Source organism: Aythya ferina, assembly GCF_964211825.1.
Source record: "Aythya ferina genome assembly, chromosome: Z".
In the NCBI taxonomy this organism is placed as follows: domain Eukaryota; kingdom Metazoa; phylum Chordata; class Aves; order Anseriformes; family Anatidae; genus Aythya; species Aythya ferina.
In genome coordinates this window covers 38241917-38263251 of record NC_140299.1, presented here as the reverse complement: position 1 = coordinate 38263251, position 21335 = coordinate 38241917, and the positions used below count along the sequence as shown (strand labels likewise).

General features: G+C 38.9%; 1 protein-coding gene across 1 annotated transcript in view; it reads right to left on the bottom strand.

Moving 5' to 3' along the window:
* CARNMT1 (carnosine N-methyltransferase 1) overlaps positions 1–21335 on the bottom strand; it is a 34676-nt gene that overhangs the window by 9373 nt on the left and 3968 nt on the right. Inside the window, exons 2-12 of the mRNA XM_084504644.1 lie at positions 19621–19677; positions 19113–19203; positions 18460–18508; positions 16879–17050; positions 16729–16800; positions 15684–15790; positions 14535–14691; positions 11407–11952; positions 7702–7897; positions 6533–6696; positions 725–865 (exon numbers count right to left, since the gene is read on the bottom strand). Coding sequence (XP_084360770.1) covers positions 725–865; positions 6533–6696; positions 7702–7897; positions 11407–11952; positions 14535–14691; positions 15684–15790; positions 16729–16800; positions 16879–17050; positions 18460–18508; positions 19113–19203; positions 19621–19677 — 1752 coding nt within the window. The remainder of the gene's footprint in view (positions 1–724; positions 866–6532; positions 6697–7701; positions 7898–11406; positions 11953–14534; positions 14692–15683; positions 15791–16728; positions 16801–16878; positions 17051–18459; positions 18509–19112; positions 19204–19620; positions 19678–21335) is intronic.

Here is a 21335-nt window from a genome sequence, read left to right as displayed (position 1 = left end):
CCCCACCCTCAATCTTACAGGAACAGTTGCATTCAGTGCCTTGTTTCCTCTCTAAAAAGCTCCTTATGAGATAAGTAATTTCCATCACAAGTGACAGAAAACCAAATACTAAAATGTACTTCAGATTAAGCCTACGTAGTGCAATTTATTAATTCAAATTTATAGCATAATTGTAGAACTATTCGCTGTAACATTTTAGCTGTTGTCCAGCAACAAACTTGCTTACAAAGCTGTGTTTGTAAAGTAGTTTTTCATTTAGAAACAGTGTCTAAAATCTCAGTACGGAATGTAACATTGGAAGAGGTTTCCTCTGCTACTAAACATCACCACTAAATACTATGCATAGTTAGTCCCTGTTTGAAACCTGAGATAGGTGTGCTTTTTCTTTCAGAAACAGGTGTGAAATAAAAGCCATAACATTCAAGATTACACAGGAAATCTGTGGTAGAATCCAGACATTTCAAGTTTCATAACTTAACACCCATGCACCCTGATGTAATCTTAATGACTTACCCATTTAACTCAGATACGTTTCTCTTCACCCAATTATCCCACTAATTATTTTCATCAAGACATTCTAAAAAATAGTTGTTTGCATCCTGTGTTATGAATTAGAAACCCATTCTTTTGAGTTTTATATATTCAACTTTTTCTCATTCATAACTTTGCCTCACTGATTCATACCTGCAGGTTTTGGCCAAAAAGTAAAACATAAGCTATGTACCTGTTGAGTACGAAGTTAGAAGAAAAGAGCATAAAGAGGCTCCACTCGTTTCCTTGGCAAGCATAACCGAGCATAGCTATTTCCCACGCCAATCTACCCAGCCCAGCACCAGGTACCAAGATATTGACTTTGGAGAAATCCCTGCAACAGAATAAAAACAATAGTTAAATCTTGATCTGATACTTCTTAAAACTTACAGAGGTTCAGTCAAACATTTTCCCCCATGTATTTAGATATTATAAATATTTCCTGTAAGGTTTTACTTCTTAAAGGCAAATGGAGCCAGTTCAGGTCAGATCAGTTTTTTACAGTCAGAATAACTCATAGGAAATGACACAGAAGAACATATGCAACCCTTATTGAATAAAGTACATAATTATAAAACAAAATATTTCTTTTGAAAACTTACAATTATCAAACTAAAACAATCGCCTAAGTGAACTGCAGGAAGGAAGAACATGATTATATATCACCATTTCTTTTTCTGTGGTGCCTGTTGATAGCTCCTAAATATCTTCTCGCTAACATCGCATTGAAAAATAAACAAGTATTTTGACATCAGCAAAACTTTCCTGATCTGACGAGCAAATCAGACTGCAAACTTACAAGTAGCTACCTTCTCAGCAGCTAGGGGTGTTAAATGTGCTGTTCACCAACTTCAGTCAATACGGTTCACCAACTGGTGAATGCTGTTCACCAACTCCAATCCAGTGACAAAGGATTTCCTAAACCAAAGTACAATACAGCTCTCTACCTCTTCACTTCCTGTAACTAGACATCATTTGAAGAATACTGGAAGATGTCCAGCACTGTGTAGTTACCAAGAGATTTAGAAAACCCCCTCCCAACTTCCAGGTCAAACAGCTAATAAATAGAAGAACTAAGAATCTAAAACCTTTTTCTCTTTCAGGCAGAAATGCAGTACACACACATTCTAATCAGTATATTTGCATCACAGCACAATTAAACTTGCATTCCTGAAGCAAAAACAACCCCAACACAAAGCTGAAAAGATACGCCATCTAAAAATCATTTTTCCAGTTTCCGTCCTGAAAAAAGACTTTTTAATTTCATATACCAAAAATGCTAGTTCACCTTCTCTTTTGCATGTTACCTTCAAAGACAAACATACATGTACATATATATATGCAACTATGGGAAGGAAGCCACAATAAACATTGTGAATATGATGAAGAATATGACAAAGAAAGCAAAATACAAAGCCTCTTACTATTTAAAAATCAGGATGCCAGAAAGGGTTCAAAAGACCTTGTATGCTGTGTAATCACGAAGATGAATCTGGGAGGTACATAAATTCTAAAAAGCAGTACATGAATGTGATGACCCTAACACGGGAGAAAGTACGATCCTCGTCTAAAGGCCTCACAAACTAACAAAGCAGTTTGAACACTGCCTGTTGGTGTACAGCTTAATCATGTAACCAGTGAATCCTTCCAAACTGAAAAATTGTGTTTCCTTTCATTCCTGATTTTCATTCCAGTATACATAGATATTTTGTTTTCTAATTATCGAGAAACAGGAAGCCAAGACTTTGCTATTATTTTAGAGTAGTTTTGTGAAGTAAGAATTCTCCTTATGTCTCTCCTAGACGAAAAACCTAAAGCTAACCATAAGCTAGCTGTGAAGTCTTATGCCACTTCCGAGAATATATTCCACTAATCAAAAGAGGCATTTTTTCTTAAAACAACCTAATGAAAAGTGTTGAACAGGCATAATTACAGCTTATAATCCAACGTTTATTTATTCATCCAAAAAAAAAATCATCCAAAATAATATATTAATAATATTTAAATAATATAAAGCTCTTGCATTTCTGAACTATTTTCACAAATTCTCTCTCTAGAAAATAGTTGGTTTTAACTGCACTTTCCTGTGCACTTTTATTAAGGGACTGAAGTCTAATTTAATGTCTACCTATAGTCTTTGCATCAATTGCTAGGAACTGTTGGTGGCCACCAACTTCATTTCAGTATACAGAACACAAAAAAATAAACTGAGTAAAGTAAAATCTGAGTCCAAGAGCACTGACATTAGTATTCCAAAATAGTTTAAGAGCATTTTTTTGAGCTATCATCCAGTAAATCAGGTATGCTTCAAACTCATGTTTAAAAAATCTCGAGCATTGATAGTGTCCTGATATCAAAAAAGTGCTCAAATACCTCTTGTTTATCAAGATTTAAATGGAATTGCTAGTGACAAGCTGTGATGAATTAAAAAAAAATGAAGGCATGAAACCAGTGGTAGTAGGAACACTCCAATGCCCTATACTATTTTTGAACCTTTAAAACTAAAATATTTAACTGCATGAAAACAATTTTCTTAGCGGCTGAATAGTTGTAAGACAACTAAAGAAGCAAGAAAAACTTGCCTTGCTGTGGTAGGTATGCAATTGCAGCAACAGTAAAAATCATAGAAAGACATAACCCCAGACTGTGATAACTGACGGTAACAACCAACAGTGATCCACAGTCAAACTAGCCTTGAACTAACAAGCATTAGCAGGCTTTCTAAGACACAGTGCCTGTGGGGCACTAAGGGAGAACTACTGTTAACCTATTGGGATGTGGGGATGACAGACGAGGAAGAGGTCTAACATTGGACTGCTTGGATCAACTATTGATCCTGCAGCAACCTCTCAGATAGAGGACAAATACTGGAAACAACTACAATCTCTCATGCGATTTTGCAGTGTGATATATCATCAGTTTTTAAAAGTTAAATGCTATTAATGAAGATGTATCTTTTTTAAGGGGAAAACTATACATGTTAAAAAGAGGCCAATCACACTTTAACTGAACAAAAAGATGGTATTGAAGCAGTAAACTGAAGTTAAGCAAAAAAAATTAGCATATGCAAACACAAACCATTTTCATGAGAAACACTGAAATCCAATGTTATATAATGATAAGAAGGGATCAGAAATATACAGCCTGTAGAGAGAAGATCAATGGAAATATTGGCAAAGAATCACCCTGTGGGATTCAGACTAGTTCTTTCCTGATGTCTTATCTGCAATGTTTGTAAATTTAGACAGTGAACACATCCAGTTCTCAGTATTTTTAATTCTTTTACTGTAGTCTAATTTCAGAGTTTTTTTGTTTGTTTGTTTGTTTGTTTTTAATACAACTGCTTTTCAGATAACATACTGAATAATGAAGTTAGCTAAAAAGTAAAATCACTTGAAAAGCAGTTCTTCAAAGTTGTCAATTTAGGCTTACACACTTCCACAGACTTCAGTGGATTTACATGCATCAGTGGACTGGAGTAACACTGAAGATAACACTTGCTCTTAAATCCAACATTTAAAGCAAAGTTTCAGCTAAATCACAGATCTGGATTAAAAACTCTAAGTGGACAGATGTATTCTATGTTAAATAAAATTGTATAAAGCAGAAGCTTTACAGTCACTAAACTGTGTCTGAGTACATTCAAAAAGCCCTTAGACTGTGAATTAAAATTAAATTAATTTCCCCAAATTAAATGGAAACTAAGCACTGGCCACACTTCTTCTAAGCTGTCCTGACAGTATCTTGAAAATAAAGTACACTGCTGAACTAGAAAATACATTTAAATTTTAAGTTACAGCTGGTTTCAGAGGCCAAGTTAATGAATAGAAGCTTGGAGAAAATACCTAAGCCATAGAAATTTATAAACTAATTTAAAGGTTAATCATTTCTTTGGTTCCTTTCTGACAAGAAATTGGATCATAATATCCTTTCACATAAGTAGAAATGGTAACAGTAGAAAAGAAAAAACAAAAACAATGCCAAAAAGGAGGATGCTTACTTCGATTTTGAACTTTGTGTTTCCCCATAAAAACACTTTAACAATAATGTTCCATCAAGAAATAGAAGTGTTTTACTATTTTCTCCTACAGAAAACAGTGATCATAGTTCATTCAGGTCTAAGAAATTCAGATGAGTTCATTAAAAGGCAGATAATCCTGCGAGCTGAAACGTATGATGAAATTCCAACATAATTAATGCAGACAATCTACTGCTTCTTCAGGAAGAGTTTTATCTAATGGAACTTCACTTCAAACTGCCTTGTTGATGCTAGTAACATTTTCTGTACTAAGCAGAAAGAAGGAACTACTTCTGAAGAGGAATAAAAGGCAGGAACTGCTTTTGCCTTCTCACTTTAGTTTTAGGTGAGTCTTGTCAGAAGACTGGACTGAAACAAAAGATAACAGCAACTCCTACTCAAAAGAGTGTTCAGATTTACAGCTGCTTTCAAGCATGGCTCGCGTCTCTTCCACATCCCAGAAGAGCAAGCATATAAAGCACCTCACTTCCATTGCCCACCAACAGAACTGAAGCAGGTGAGACTTGTAGAGAACAGCAACTACGTAACACCCACATGCATGAAGCAAAACATACTTGGACAGTTCCAAAAATTTATATTCCTTTTTCATATGATTCTAGCATAAGGAACAAATGATGTTGACCAGAAGCAGAATATATAAGTCCAATGAAGCCATTAAAAAAAAATAAGAGATTGACTGTAGGGACAGTCTCTCTAAAGTATTTGTTTCTCCATCTTTCTCACTGCAAGATACATCCAGGCAAATCTGCTTTCATTACCAAGTGCCAACACAATTACAGGAAGTTCACACGAAATATCTGAAGTGATACATCCACCTTGAGATAAGTTAGCCAAAAGCAAAAGAGAAACCAAGCAATCTGCCTGGTGTTGCCATTTCATCATACCAGATTCCACTCCACGTTCTGCTCTCACTAACTGAAAACTAAACAATAGCTAGTGTAAAGTATGTACAGGTGCATTATTAGCAATCACTGAAGAAGAATGTCCACAATTAATTGTCAGCTAAATCAAAAGCTTAGTTCTGGCCTATTATATTTTATAAATACAAGGTTAACAAATTATAGCATTACAAGTTTAAACTGAAATGTACTTTCTGGCTAAATGGCAGAATCATTAACTACGCAATTCTTACAGTAGCTGTTTCTTCCTAGCTTCTACCAGCACACTTCTACTTAAATTTACGTAAAAGAAACCACACATTACTATTTAGACAGTGTGCGTTGTTTTTTGTTTTAAACATGCCAACACAATTACAAAGGTACCCACACATGTGCAGCAGTTTTTATAAGACATGTAACTTCTGTTTGAAACTAAGGCTAGAAATACATAACTAACAAAAATCTACAGGAGGTTACCAGACGTCTTCCCTACTTTCACCTTCCAGAACGAAGTGCAATTCTCATACTTGCTGCTGTCACAAGTATCTTTCCCTTTATCAAGCCTGTCTGAATTTAAGAAGCTTAAGTGCAGACTGTGCACTTAGTTACATGGTCTAAAATTTTGGGTAGACCTGTGTGGTGCCAGGAGTTGGACTATACGATCCTTATGGGTCCCTTCCAGCTCGGGATATTCTACGATTCCGTGATTCTGTGATCTGTAGCATGCACACTGAGAATCTACTAACCTGAAAACACGACCTCACTGAGCACAACTGAATTAACATAATGACTTTCTAAGGTCTATTACCTGAAAAGTGAACAGAATACAATCTGTGGTATCAAGCTACAGGAAAAAAAATAACCCTGGCTTACTATTTATGAAGTTTAAGATCTTGCTCTTTTCAATATGTTCTATTAATAACAAACTCTCTTGATTAAACAGAAAATTCCACATTCACAGTAATTTCTATACCTTTAAATCGAAACTTTTCATTACTCCATAAAAATCTCTGTTAGATTTGTGCAACAGTGTATGCCCACATAAAAAAAAAAAAAAAAAAAAGGAATCTTAAAACACGATTACCATCTTTCTTTTGGAAAGTTCTTTACAATTTCACTTATGATTGGCTGGTAGCAGGAATCTCTTTCAGGCTTTCCCTCTTCACTCCAGTCTCTCACAAATTGTTTCAAGGTGGATTTCAATTTATCCATGTCAAACGTTGAAGCTGGTGTAATCTTCCCTCTTCCCTGATTAAAATGGGGGAAAAAAAAAAATAAAAGTTAATGAAAAAATGCACCAAATATGTCTTGAAGAATAAAAAGTAAATCATAAACATACAAATGTCATGCTGTAATGGCTGTTGAGAGCTTTAGCTGACAAAGCACTAGTCTTTCACTTCTGAGACCAGTGCTTACATCCAGACTAGAATGCTAAATAAATTGAGTTTGGTGGTCTGAGTGAGACACCCAAGACAGCAGTTTCTTCCACATCACAAAAGCACTAAGTAGCAGAGCACAGCTCCTAGTCCTTATTCAGGGAAGGACCAGGGTTTAGCTAGTGCAGAGGCTGAACTGCTTACCCTGAGATGATGATCTCTTTAGGTACTAATGAGGCAGCACTGAGAAGCTCACATTAGAGCTGCCCATTACTGTACCTTGCCTGTAGATATCAAAAAGGACTTCAGTTTCCATCTCTGCCACTCTTTTAACCCTGAATGCAATTTTTTTTTTGATAGAGATGCCACACTGAAAAAGCAGATAAATAGTGAAAGTTTTATAGGTGATAACATTCAGAATATTCAGCCTAACTAAAACTGTAACTGATCTAGGATACTGTAACATAAAAGAACCTACAGAAGAATGGAGTACGCTATTTATGCTGTACATAGTTAACTGAAATATTAACTTTAAAATGTAACTAGGGTAGAGCTAGAACCCTGGAGCAAAAAAAAAAAAAGGGTTTGTTTTGTTTTTCTTAAAAAAAGTAATCAGTGATTACTGTCATCTGCCAGATTCACAATTAGTTTTTGTAAGAGGAACTACAAATACTAACAACATTGTTTTCTTAACATCAGCTCTACAAGATGTTTATGAGAGTAAGAAAATGTAAGCAGTCAGGAATTAATAGAGGAGAAAGCAAAGAGGGCAAAAGGTAAGAAAGCTGGAGATCTAAAGGCATGAAAAACAAACATAGAAAATCCCAAGGCGTACAGAATTTAATTTTTTAGTATGAAAAAGTCCATTTTAACATACATCTTCTCCATATTCTTTATTTTCAAACATATGAACGCAGTCATTCACAATAGTATGTAGTATTTCTTGATTATGATCGATGCACTTCCGAATCTTGTCCAGGTGAGGAAGGAATTGAGGAAGAAGACACTGTTGGTTAGCTGGGAGAGATTTAAACTGCCTTTCTGTTCTGTTGACTCGTTCATGCATATTCGTTCTAAAAAGCAAAAAGTTTAAGATCTTTAGATATCAGCAGAAATAAATGCACCAAGAGCAAGTAATTCATTCTAAGCTACACCAGTTAGAGTTATTAATTTATTTAAACTTAGAAAACGTTCAGACAATGTACTGCTTACTAGAGAACAAGTTTTCAGGAAGTTTTTAGGCAAAATGTTTGTTTTAAGCACTAGTTCTACAACATCATCATTTTAACATCTTTCAGTTTAGGGTGACCATTATTTTACTCTTACCATCCCATCACCCTTGCTAGCACAGGTGATCACGACCTTAATACGTGGATCAACAAAATTTAATGAACAACCAAAACCAGTCACAAAAATAGCCAAATCCAATTTAAATTGAATGAACCAGCTGAATTATGTGGTAACCTTTGGAATAAAAAGAGCTGGTTATGTATCAGGAATAGGTATCCTCAAAGTCAATTGCTTCTAAAGGAGCCATAAAAGTGAAGACTAGACACCGATGAAGTTCTGGTATGCCAACTAAGATACTAAACTACCATAACAACATATTCCCACAAGTACGAGTACTGTGAATTTGATGTAACTAATCTGAGCTAAACATAACTCTTCCTTTTCCCAAAGTAACATTTTCACAAAAAAAAAAAAAAAAGGTTAAGTTGCTGCCAAAAGAAAGAGGATTTATTATTTTTTTTGGTATTTTTTCTTCCCTTTCCTTTTTTCTTCCTTCTCCTCAGCAACAGTTTAACATCATGTGACAGTTCTGGCACTCACCAGGCCTGCCATAAAGCTGGTTTGACTTGCTAACTGTGAAGAGAGCTGTATAGGATAACGCTGTTTGATTTCTGGGCACCACAGTATAAAAAGGACATGAAACTGTTGGAAAGTGTCCAGAGGAGGGCTATGAAGATGGTGAAAGGCCTTGAGGGGAAGACGTACGAGGAACGGCTGAGGTCACTGGGCCTGTTCAGCCTGGAGAAGAGGAGGCTGAGGGGAGACCTCATCGCAGTCTACAACTTCCTCGTAAGGGGTTGTCAAGAGGCGGGAGACCTTTTCTCCATTAACACTAGTGACAGGACCCGCGGGAACGGGGTTAAGCTGAGGCAGGGGAAATTTAGGCTGGACGTCAGGAGGGGGTTCTTCACAGAGAGGGTGGTTGCACACTGGAACAGGCTCCCCAGGGAAGTGGTCACTGCACCGAGCCTGTCTGAATTTAAGAAGAGATTGGACTGTGAACTTAGGCACATGGTCTGAACTTTTGGGTAGACCTGTGCGGTGTCGAGAGTTGGACTTGATGATCCTTAAGGGTCCCTTCCAACTCAGGATATTCTATGATTCTATGATTCTATGATTTCTGTCAGTTTAGTAAATCAAGCTAGCTAAGCAGAGTCATAGCAACTCTGGGAGGGAGCGGCTGTGATGCCAAGTCAAGGGAGATTGCCCCTTTTGGCAGGAGCAAATTATTTTATTGAGTTAAGCCACCCTGCAGTTTCTCAAACTTTTGTGTCATCGTACTGCTGTAGAGTTGAGAACTAGCGATCAGCGATGGCAAAGTACTGCATTGCTTTTGACTGGGTTAGAGTTAATTTTCCCTACAGCAGCTCACATAGTGCTGTATTTTGGCTTTGTCACCAAAACACTGTTGACAACACACAGATGTTTTAGCTGTTGCTTTACTGCATCAAGGCTTTCTCTCATGCTGCCCCACCAGCGAGGAGGCTAGAGGTACACAAGAAGCTTGAAAGGGACACAGCCAGGACAGCTGGCCCAGACTGGCCGAAGGGATATCCCCTACCATGCAATGGTATGGTCAGCAATTAAAGTTGGGTAAAAGAAGGAGGAAAGGGAGGTATTCACTGTTAACAGCACCTGCCTTCCCCAGTAGCTATTACACGCGATGAAGCTCTGCTTTCCTGGAAATGGGTAAACACCTCTCTGGTCACGGGAAGTCATGAATGCATTGTTTTTGCTTTTTTTTTTTTTTTTTTTTTTGCTTTGCATGGTTACACAGCTGTTGCTTTACCTGCTGTCTGTGTCTCAACCCATGAGTTTTCTCTCTTTTACCCCTTCCTCTCTCCTCCCTGTTGCACTGTGGGAGAGTGAGCAAGCCACTGTGTGGGGCTCAGCTGCTCACAACAGGTGTAGCTACTGTGGTTTTAGTTGCAACCTCAGACTGGAAATATGACCAGTTAACATTTCCAACATTACATTCACACTACTGAAAATGTTCATTTTAATATATACACAGGGTTTAAGTGACATTTAAAAATAAGGTAGAAAATATCAGTAGGAAAAATAAACTGATCCTCTATAAAAATCACAATGTCTCATTATCAACATCTGTTGGATGTTTTGTCAGTAACGTCCTTTGAATCATCACTAGAAGGATGGACGATGAGTTGACACCTGTTAGCAGAATGAATAATTCACTGAAATCAGAAGAACTATAAAGGATGAATTTAGGCCCGTATGTCTGCAGACCTTAATATGGACTGAACTGAAAATGTGTTGTTGCCTTGTTCACACAGGTGTTCCCATATGATTTTTAACTACCAATACACAAAATTCCACTTAAAGTCAGAGTTATTTATTTGAAGCAGAATTTAATTCAATTCCTGTAACGGAATTTAGGTCATATCCTTTCATTACAGTTTCCTACTGAAACTGAAGGATTCAAAGGCAACCCAGAATCACAATTTGAGCATGAGGTTGACAGGGATGTTCCTGCTTTCTGAGGCCAGAAGATACAGTTACATCACTGACATCAGTAAATGACAGCTGCCTGTTATTAGAGAATTCTGTACGGAGGAAACATCCAAGGTGTCATCCAGTCCAACCTCCTGCTCAAATGTAAATCCTGGAAAACAAAAAAATCCATGATACAGAAACAATAAGCAGGAAAAAATACTTAAAATGTCACTTACCCATCCAAAGAACCTCACTGTCACTTAAAAGTTCTGGATATGTTTGTCATTGACATTGACAAAAAGCAGTGCAGTGCATAACAATGGCTCGGGTGACAGGGTCTGTCAACGGGAGCGTACAGTATGCAGCACAGCTATATCTTATATCTCATTCTAAAGCCTAAAGTAACATAGGAGGGTTTATGAAAATATGAAAACGAGTGGACTTTTCCAGCCAGTCCCACCCCTTTTCTCTGTCACTGGGATGAGTTGTCACCCCTTCACTGAAGTTGGTTATTTCCTACTTTTGTCTCAATCCTAAAGGCCCAATGAACCCTTTCTTCTGACTGAACAAATGTTTAGGGAGCTAAGCTGATTAGAAAATGGCATCCGTTAGCCCTGCTAAGAGGACTCATCTGCCGTACAAAGTAACGAATATCTGGGAGCTGTCTCCACAGAGGAAGCATCCTTCTCGCCCCTCGGAGGGCAGGACCCCGCTGCACCCCCTACAAGGCGGAGCCCCGCGGGGCGGCTCCGTGGGTGTGTGTGGGTGTGTGTGGGTGTGTGGGGGTGTGTGGGGGTGTGTGGGGGGGTCCGCCCGCAGCACGCGCGGCGCCGGTTACCCGTAGTATCGGAAGGCGTTGATGATCCTGCGGAAGTGCTCCCGCTCCATGCGCTCCTCCTCCGCCTCCTCCTCCGCCCGGGCCGCCGCTGCCGCCGCCGCCGCCAGCGCCCTGGGCTCGTGGGGCTGCCGCCGCCGCCGCTCGTCGCCGCGCTCGGCCGCCCGCCCGGCCTGCCGCTCGCCGCCCCCGCCGCCCGCGCCCTCCGCCGGCCACGACAGCTGCTCGCGCTCCTCCTCGTGGCCCCGCCGCAGCCCCCTGCGCATGGCCTTGGCGGGCGGGTCCCTCTCGCCCCGGGGGGGAGGCGGCGGCGGCGGCAGCGCCGGCTGCGCTTTGCGGGACACGGCGCACGCGGCCGACATCCCCCCGCCGCCCGCCCGCCCGCCCGCAACGATCGCGCACGGCCGCTCGCTTCCGGCGAGGGGCGGCCCCGCGGCGAGCGACGGCCCACGGCGAGTATCGCGAGAGCGGGCGCGGCGCCGTGACGGCAGGGGCGGGGTGGGGAGCGGAGGGGAAGGGAAGGGCGCGGCGGCCGGCGCAGGCGTGGTGCTGCCGGCGGGCGGTGCCGCACGACAGGGTGGGGCCCGCCGTTACCCCGGGGGCGGGGGGCTTGGGCAGGGCCGCCCCGTGTTCTGCAAGCATCGATCCCACACGGCTCCGTACCACGGGGTCCATCCATCCATCCCCCAGGAGCAAACTGCTCCAGCACGGGGCCCCCACGGGTGGGCGGCAGCTCCCCCCAGACTCCCTGCTCCTGCGTGGGCTCCTCTCCACGGGCTGCAGCTTTAGAAGTACTTCATCTTAAACACAGATTTAACCGCTCTGATCTGTTTAAGGCCTTTTTTTTATTTACAGTTTTGTGACTCTGAATAAAAGCAATACCTTTCAATCACCATTAGTTCACTTGAAGCGTAAGTAATACAGTCCATCCTTTGCTTATCTCATCTGCAGCTAGATTTTTATTCTGGCTTTTTTATTTTAATTAAACATATTTTTTAATAAAAAAGGCTTTTTATTAATTTTAATTTTCATTTATTAAATAAAATTTAAGAGATCATATACAAAAAGTATGGGTTGATACGTTACTTATCCAGCAACTGAAGACAATTAAATCGGCTAGTCTCCCAGTTTATCTTAATATATATGCACAGATTCTGTAACAAAATTTTAACATACATTTCGTATGCCTGCTTTCTGAACACTTTCATTGTATATGTAATATATAATTACATACATAACTTCATCCTGAGTTCTGAATATTAGTAAGAAATACTTCTTACTTCTTCCTCCCCAAAGCATGGGTTTATCATCTTGTGCTTTATACCATTCTAATCCATGATCTTTCTATGATATATGTAATTTAGCTTGTTAGTGATGCATATCTATTCAGAGATGTTAGTCCCCCACATTTTCCCAACAATCTTTCTTTTTAAAACAATACATTCTCAACTGGTCCAAACATGTAACATAGAAATTACTTGAGAAACACCACACGGGTATTGAGCAAGTCTAAGTTCAGTTACAATGCATTCAGTAACAGATTCAGTTACTGAATGAGCAGAGTAACAGCTTACACAATTTTAAAGTTAGCATTGCCACAGCTTACAGCTAGTTCCTCTAACCATGTCTATCAGTGATTAATATTTAATTATCATTTCCAAGTACTATATGAACATTTCAAATTGCATTCATCCATTTTCAGATGATCTTACTAATCCAACAGAACTGCATCTTTATAGTTTAGTTCTGTATACAAGTGTTTATATTATTTAAAATATGCAATTTCAATCACATATAAAGATCTGCCAAGGCATAACTGATGGAAGGAATCCTAAGGAATAATGCACTGTTGATAGTTAACTCAGTATCTGAGGCTTACAGAGCTAATACTTGCTACAAATCGATTTGCGTTGTATGAACTACCATTACGGGCATAAACATGGACATCTGCTCAGTTGGGTGGCTTGCCAAGCACCATTCCTGGGGTTTTAAATCTGTATCAAACAGAATCCAGGCCTTCTACATTATCATGCCATGAGACCTGATATGAAACAAAAATAAAGTACATGTTTAACTTGCGGTGTCATTTCTCTGTTTGCATGTGACATCACTGTATATTCGAACCTACCGTTACCACAACATCTGCTTTCATTGATGTTTTTCCTCACCTTACTTTCTATTTTTTTTTTTAATTATCATTATTCTACCAGCAGATAGCAGTGGGTTCACCTATTACCCAAGAGAACCCAACAATGCGCTTAAAGCTATACCTCATTATGATGCAGAGTAACAGGCAAGTATGCATAAAGACATAGGAATATATGTATATGTATCACATAATCCTAGAATGGTTTGGGCTGGAAGAGACCTTAAAGATCATCTAGTTCTAACCCTCCTGTTGGTAAGGATGTCACCCACTAGATCAGGTTGGCCAAAGCGCCATCCAGCCTGGCCTTGAACACCTCCAGGGATGGGGTATCCACAGCCTCTCTGGGCAGCTTGTGCCAGTGCCTCACCACCCTCTGAGTGAAGAATTTGCTCCTAACATCTAATTAAATTTCTTCTCTTTTAGTTTAAAACAAATCCCCCTTGTCCCATCACTACCTTGCCCATGTAAAAGTCTCTCTCCATCTTTTTAATAAGCCCCATTTAAGTACTGAAAGGCCTCAAGGAGGTCCCCCTGGAGCCATCTCTTCTGTGGGCTGAACATCCCCAGCTCTCTCAGCCTTTCTTCATAAGTGAGGTGCTCCAGCCCTCTGATCAACTTCATGGCCCTCCTCTGGACCCGCACTAACAACTACACATCTTTCTTGTGCTGGAAGCCCCAGACCTGGATGCAGCACTCCAGGTGGGGCCTCACAAGGGCAGAGCAGAGGGGGACAATCACCTCCCTCGACCTTCTGTCCAGTTTTGATGCAGCCCAGAATTTGGCTGGCTTTCTGGGCTGCAAGTGCACAGTGCTACCTCATGTTGAGCTTTTTGTCCACAAGACCCCCAAGTCCTTCTCTGCAAGACTGATCTACCCCCAGTCTGTACTCATGTCCGGGTTTGCCCCAACCCAGATGCAGTGCCTTGCATTATGAAAATATAGTCAGATATAGATCTGTACAATCCTTGCAGTGTTTCCCTACACAGTAATAAGCTTCTTGTTAACTTCAAATTCTATAAGCACATCCAATTTCCAATAAAATAACTTACTTCCTTCCCTCAGCTTCTTTAATTCCTGTATTATATCACTATACACACAGGATAAAAGCTCTTCTTGGGGTTTAGTTCCATCCAAATAAACTAAGAAAAAAGAAAAAGTTTTCATGAGTTCTGTTATCTACAGTAGCAGTTGGTAACATTTTCAGTATTCCTATGAATGCAATCAGAAGAGATGAAAAAAATAGAAAGCAAGAGCCACTCCTCCCTTTGTTTCTTTCCCAAATTGAATATGAATGTTAAAAACTAACGTAATGGAAAGGTATTACAGTTAGGAATTAGATTACAAATATTTATGGTAAAAAAATCTCCAAAAGATTGGCAGTAATACCATTAGGACAGTAGAGCAATCGAATAATTCAGCAGAAAGGTTCCTATGCAAGGCAAGATCTCAGGTTCTTCCTCAACTTCAGGGCTTGAGGAAGTCAAGGAAGAGCATTGTAGTTCTCCCCCTCACTGCACAGTAAACAGCAGTGCCCTAGTCTGCATGCTCATGAAAGGCCACCTGATGTTTCTTTCCTCTGAGACCCACTCCAGAAGCAGGCACTCCCAAGAGCAGTAAAATTGACAATGTCACACAAACTCACAGCACCACCATAGCAGCAAGCAAGGCTTTGACATTCCCCATGCAAGACAAGTGACTGTAGTATGTACAAAAAGCATCTGTGAACTATCCTATAGCTTTTAATGGGACTTCAGCCAGGATTTTAATTTTGAAGAATTCAGCCAGGGCATCAGCTATTGTCTCAGAAGTTTCCTGTTTAGCCACAGACATTTATGCACACGTGAACATGCAAACTAGCTTATTAAATGGTCATAACTGATGATCAAAACATTTATACTTTTTAACCTTATAATTTTCACAATTTAAAAAAAAATAAAAAAAATAAAACAAAACTATAAAGACTTAAAACATAAACCAACAGATGGGGCAAAACCTACCGTGCAAGTGCCACACTAATATTTGAAGAAAATGTTGCCCCTTTTAAAAATACATAAACAAACAAAACAAACAAACAAAACAGACAAGAACCACACTTTATCGTTTTATAAGTTTAAAATTAAGGACACCATACCAATGTTACTTGTGTTTTCTTCCAATTCATTTTTGTATTTCAGATACATAGGCCACACGTGTCCATCGAAGTACCCCGGTGTATCTGCTGGCTGATAGACTCTGGTGCTACACAGAAATATATCTGCATTCCCATGCAAGTTTTGCATTTCCCACACAACACCCAATGTTAGCTGGTTTAATAAGAGCATGTATCCAAAACACATATATGCAAGGAGGTTGCATAACTGCTGGAGCAAAAGAGGGGTTTTTGTTGTAATAATATCTGTGATATGAACTCTTGCTAACTTACCTATTTCTGCCAATCAAATTATATTTAAGACAACATAAAAGGAGTTTTAACTGAAGAGATTATATAATTAAGCTGCATCGAAAAGAACCTAAAGTGGAGTCAGCTAAAGTCAGCTGAATGGAGGACTGCTTTACTCAGAGAGCAGTTTCTGACTTCATGCACATGTATTGCTCCAAGCACACAGTAGCACTACAAATCTGGAGCCAAGTCAGACACTGGCTTAATAATCTAAATCAAATACACAGTGTAACTAATATATTATATACTTTAAAATGAATTATACAATAAAACTATGCATAAACATTGTTACTTTAACATTAATCACATAGCTATTTTCACCCAAGGATAAGACTACTTTATGTTTTTTATTTTTTTCTCTTTTCAAGAGGAATTTTATCTCCAATATACAGTTAGTAATCTAAATAATTTATCTGGACACCGAATTCCATTTTGGAATTTGTAAGACACTGAACATTTTAATATCTCAGTGATCTCAGTGCTTTAAAATGAAAAAACAAAACAAAACAAAACAAAAAACAAAACAAAACAAAACAAAAAAAAAAACCACCACATTTGTTAATATTTTTTAAATACCCACAGCGTCTTGCCCAGGAACCACAGAAAACAGAAAACCTGTTCTCTGCGATCTGCAAACTGTTAAGCTTACATCTGGCAAGCACAAGCTGGTAAAAACAAACCACTCCAGGTTAGATGATACAGCAACCCTCTGTGAACAATAATTGAATAATCTTACCTCCTTCTCCTTTTGCACTCTTCATAAGGAAGCGTCACAAAGTATCTTCTATTCCAGAGTTCATTAAGTGGCCTAAGAAAAAAATATATTTAGTTCTCCCTTCCTTTTTAGGGCAGCTCTTAACATACCAGTTTACATACTGCTGCTTACTCATAGTTATACAGCAGAAAGCCTTCAACAATCAAAATACAAACATCTTCTGTATTTTTAACACTGTCAAGTGTATTCTGTGGTTCTTCAGTCACAACAGCTGAGCATGTATGGCTGTTCATCCAATTGCGAATACTTTTCACCATTTCATCCATATAGAGAGCATCAAGTACTAGATGAAAAGAAAAAGTTAGGCACCTCTTAAAAACAAAGAATTTGTTTACTGATTAACCTAAATCAGTAAAAAACAAACAATCTACATATAAGTCTAAATGATAGGGAGCAGTATTACCCCTCAAAAGTCTCTCTCACACATGTAGGCAGTTCTGTGTTGGCAACAGATGATACCCTAAAACAGAAGCGTTTCCTAAGATTGGGGTGTCTGGTTGGTGTGGTCCCTCTGAATCCCGTGACACCAAAAACTGTGTGAGTTCCCTCACAGCCTTTTTCTCCATGGAATAAATTCCAGCGATTGTTCTCTTATTCTACAGAACTTTAAAAAAAAAAAAAAATCTAATACCTCCACCTTTCAGTCAATTGTCACTGAAATAGGCCAAGGGCGGGGGCTCATTTTTTTTTTCTTTTTGCTTTGAGTTTTCATTGGGTTTCAAGTATTTGGATGGTTGTGAGGGATGGATTGGTTTGAAAGGAGGATAGCATACAAAGCAAAACAGCATAGTGTAGCACCTGTTTTTGTGCAGAGATGAAAGAACATACCAGGTAAGTACTAAACAGAAGGCAGACTTTGCATAAGGTAGGAGCAAATACATTTTAAAGGAATATTTAAGCGCAGCATTAAGTCCAGATACTTGAACCAGACTGTCCAACTTATCCCTCCAGTTTCACATACCAGTTTCATTTAGCCTAGAAGATGTGTCAAAGACTGCACTAACTGATGAAAGTCAGTTTTCAGATGTAAGTTAAGTTTCTGGCCAATGTTTAGAACAATATATTTTGTTATCACCGAATATCAAAATAGAGTAGCTAATAATCAACTGTTTGTAACTAGGTATGATATGAACCAAATTACTGGCATAAAGTAGATCTGGATCTAGAAGTTCACACAGCTGAATTGGCATACTGAGCCAGCATTACCTATGAAGTTGGAAACATTTGGTCTCCATGTAAGATCTGACTTGAGATCAGATCCAAGCTTAACTTCTTTAGAATATAACAATGCAAGAAACTCAATGGTGAATATATCCAATGAGATCAAAGTGAAAAAAATCCATCATTACATAGAAAGTGATGAGGCTTAGCTTATGCCAGTGCTGTAAGTCAAGAGACTTTCAACTGAACTGAAGCATTTGCTACTGCACCAGGTGCAACTTGAGAAAAGATTAAAAAGAGGAAAGGGTAAGACAAAGCACTAGCTTCAGCAATTTGCTAATTCATCAAGTTTTCTATTTTGATTTCAGTGAGCTGAGAGAAACTGAGGTAAGAATCACTTTGACACAATCATTTGTTTACAGCCTTTCTCTGAAGGGACGGTGTCAGAGGATGGAGGGGAACAAAGTCTTGAAGCTCAGCACAGTGGAGTTTCAGTAAAATCTTCAGAAACAATGCTTCAAAGTTACTGACCATCATACAGCTTAAATCCGCGCTCATCTGTTTCTACTTCAGACTCTGGCTGAAAAGAAAAAAAATCAGCACTTTCAACGGTGCTTTGTATCCTAACTGATAAAATTTGTGTTCAAAATTAAACTGCTGTATACAACAATTTTGATGTCATACAAACACTTTATTTGATCTAGAAAGAGTCTCCAAATCATAGCTCTTAAGTTCACTAGAACTTTACCCTTCAGAAATCAGAACCTATTCAACCTCTTTAACAACTCTGATATTAATAATTTTTTTTTTTCTTTTTTGATTTGGGAAATGATGAATTACATATTACCACATGGATGTATGGTAAACACAACAATATTACAAATCCCATTAGTATAAAGTATCTGCAAGAAATGTATCCAAGGTACACCCATTCCTTACTTTGAAAGAGTAACAAAAATACAGTCAATTTCTTTTTCCCAAATATACTCAGTGGTTTTGGACACTAAAAGTTCAGTTACCCAAGTGCTGGTTTTATTTCTCGTTCTTGCAGAGTTATTATTTTAAGCAGCGTCAATTTTAACAATCCATCAATAGCTAAACTGGGAACAGTACAAATGATAGTAAATAGCAAAATCTACCCAAACCCACTTTAATCTAATAGGTCTTTTCACTAATAATGTTACCTTAAAGAAGTCATCTTGAGAGATTATATCACAGTTGGGAAGCATTTTCTTAAGCTTTTCTGCCAGTGTTGTTTTTCCTCCATTTGTTACTCTGATTTAGAAAACACAGTAGAAACTGCATCAAGATATAATCTGTCTTTTACACACATACACATATACACATGTAAATGGAGTAAACCACAAAGACACTGCCCCCACTCCCATAAAGTTTATTCACATTAAATATTCTCTTGAAATTTTGTATAAGGTTCTAACAGCTTCCAGGCAGTAAATCCAGCAAAGATAACAAAGAAATCAGAAGAAATTAGAGAGAGATGATACCTGAGATCTTCAACAGAGACAGGAACAATTTCTTAAGAGTTACACACAATAAAAAATACAATAATATGATATATTTGTAATCTGTTTTCACAAGTTATCTATCCAGAAATAAAAATTATACCGCTATTCATTATGCAAGGAAGACTAGTCTTGAGCAGTACAGGAAATTTAATTTGCTAATACTTACCCTCCAAGGCCAATAACCAGTACTTTCATAGCTTTTCTCCTCGGTTCTTCCTTTCCACTGTCAAAAATAGCAACTCAGTTAAAACTCTTAATTTATAGATATAACAGACTTCAATGCATTTTAACTTTGACAGTATTTTAATAATTTGAGATTAACTTTGAGAGACTAATTTACACCAATATTGATTACCACAGAAGTACCTTGAAGAAAAGCACAATCGCTAGCTCAAACATCAACTCTATCCAAAGGACTACATAAATAGATGCTGCAGTGGCAAAACAAACAAACATAAAACTTAGAAAGCAACCTGGTGACATATGCTGAGGAAAGAAAGACGTTTCAAAAATTCTTTAAGAGTTATAACAGAACATGTCCAAAGACTCTTACAAATCTTGGTCTTGGCAGTGTATAAGAATGCACCACTCCCTTGTTATAGTTAACAGCACTGATCACATAAGTGTTCCTCATCCGCTCCACCACAGAACAGTCTGGATTCAAGATCAAAGACTGAAACTCCAAAACAGGTTGCATTTGTCCACCTACGTCCCTATTGCTGCCAAGAAACCTATCCTACGACTCTGACTGTCAGCTGTTAACTGCCAAAAGACGCAATTCTATCTTTCCCTAACTTTTTCCCAAAACTTTCTTCTGGAACAGGTGTTTGCAGAGCCCAAGGTGCACTGCAGCAGAAAACTACTCCAGCTGAAAAACAGTTCTGCAGAATGGGAGGGAAAGGATGAATGTTAGTTTTCAGCTGAATGAACTCCTTCTAGTTTACCATCCAATTAACTGCTGTAGTGTTGCAGAAGGATAGGTAGCAAGGGCTGACTGAACACCTTCCTATGTCAGAGCCGCCAAAACACACAATCCTGTCTTTCTCTAACTCTTAACCCAGAACTTTCTTCCAGAACAGGTTTTTCTCTTGACTGTATCACTAGTCTATGGACTTTGTCAAGCATTTGTCAGACATAATTTTCCAAGAGCACACACAAATCAATAAGTGCTTAACCACACACAAATGCCCCAATCTGAGAGTTTAGCCTTTTGCATTTGTTTCACAGATCTGCACTGCAATCTTTGCGTGGCTGCCTTAAGTGTTTTCTCTGTTAGGAAAAAAAATGAGGATGTACTGACTAGTCCAAGAGTCATCGCCAGTATGACAAGACACAGTTCTGCAATCACGCTGCATACTGGGTAAACTTTACAAATCAGCATGCAAGGGTTTTCTAAGAATCTAATAATTCTCTAGGTCAATGATATGTTCATGGTATTGACTATCTATTTAGAGAGTGTAAGCAGATTACCCATTCTCAGGATATGATAAGACTTGGTCCATGAAAACACAATGCTATTAAAGAAAATCAGTAAGATTCGTGCTGTTGAGGGTTAGCCTTTGACCCACAAAAAAAAGCTGTTACAAACTAACATCTGGACACAGGTGCCGAGCTTTGGACCCAAATTTACGTCACTGTCTACACAAAAGTTAATCCCACCTCATGAGCAAGAACCACCACGATGCAAAAAAACTATCAACCCTTCCTCCCCCGGAATAACGTGTAGCCCCAAGTAGGAAGGCACGTTTGTCTCCAGTGTTGTAACACGGAACTCCTACGTTAGCCTACCCACCTCGGCTCAGCACCTTTAAACAGAACACAGATTCACTCTGGCTCCCCCAAGCCGGTGCCCTCGCCCTGTTTCTAACGGCATGGGGTGAC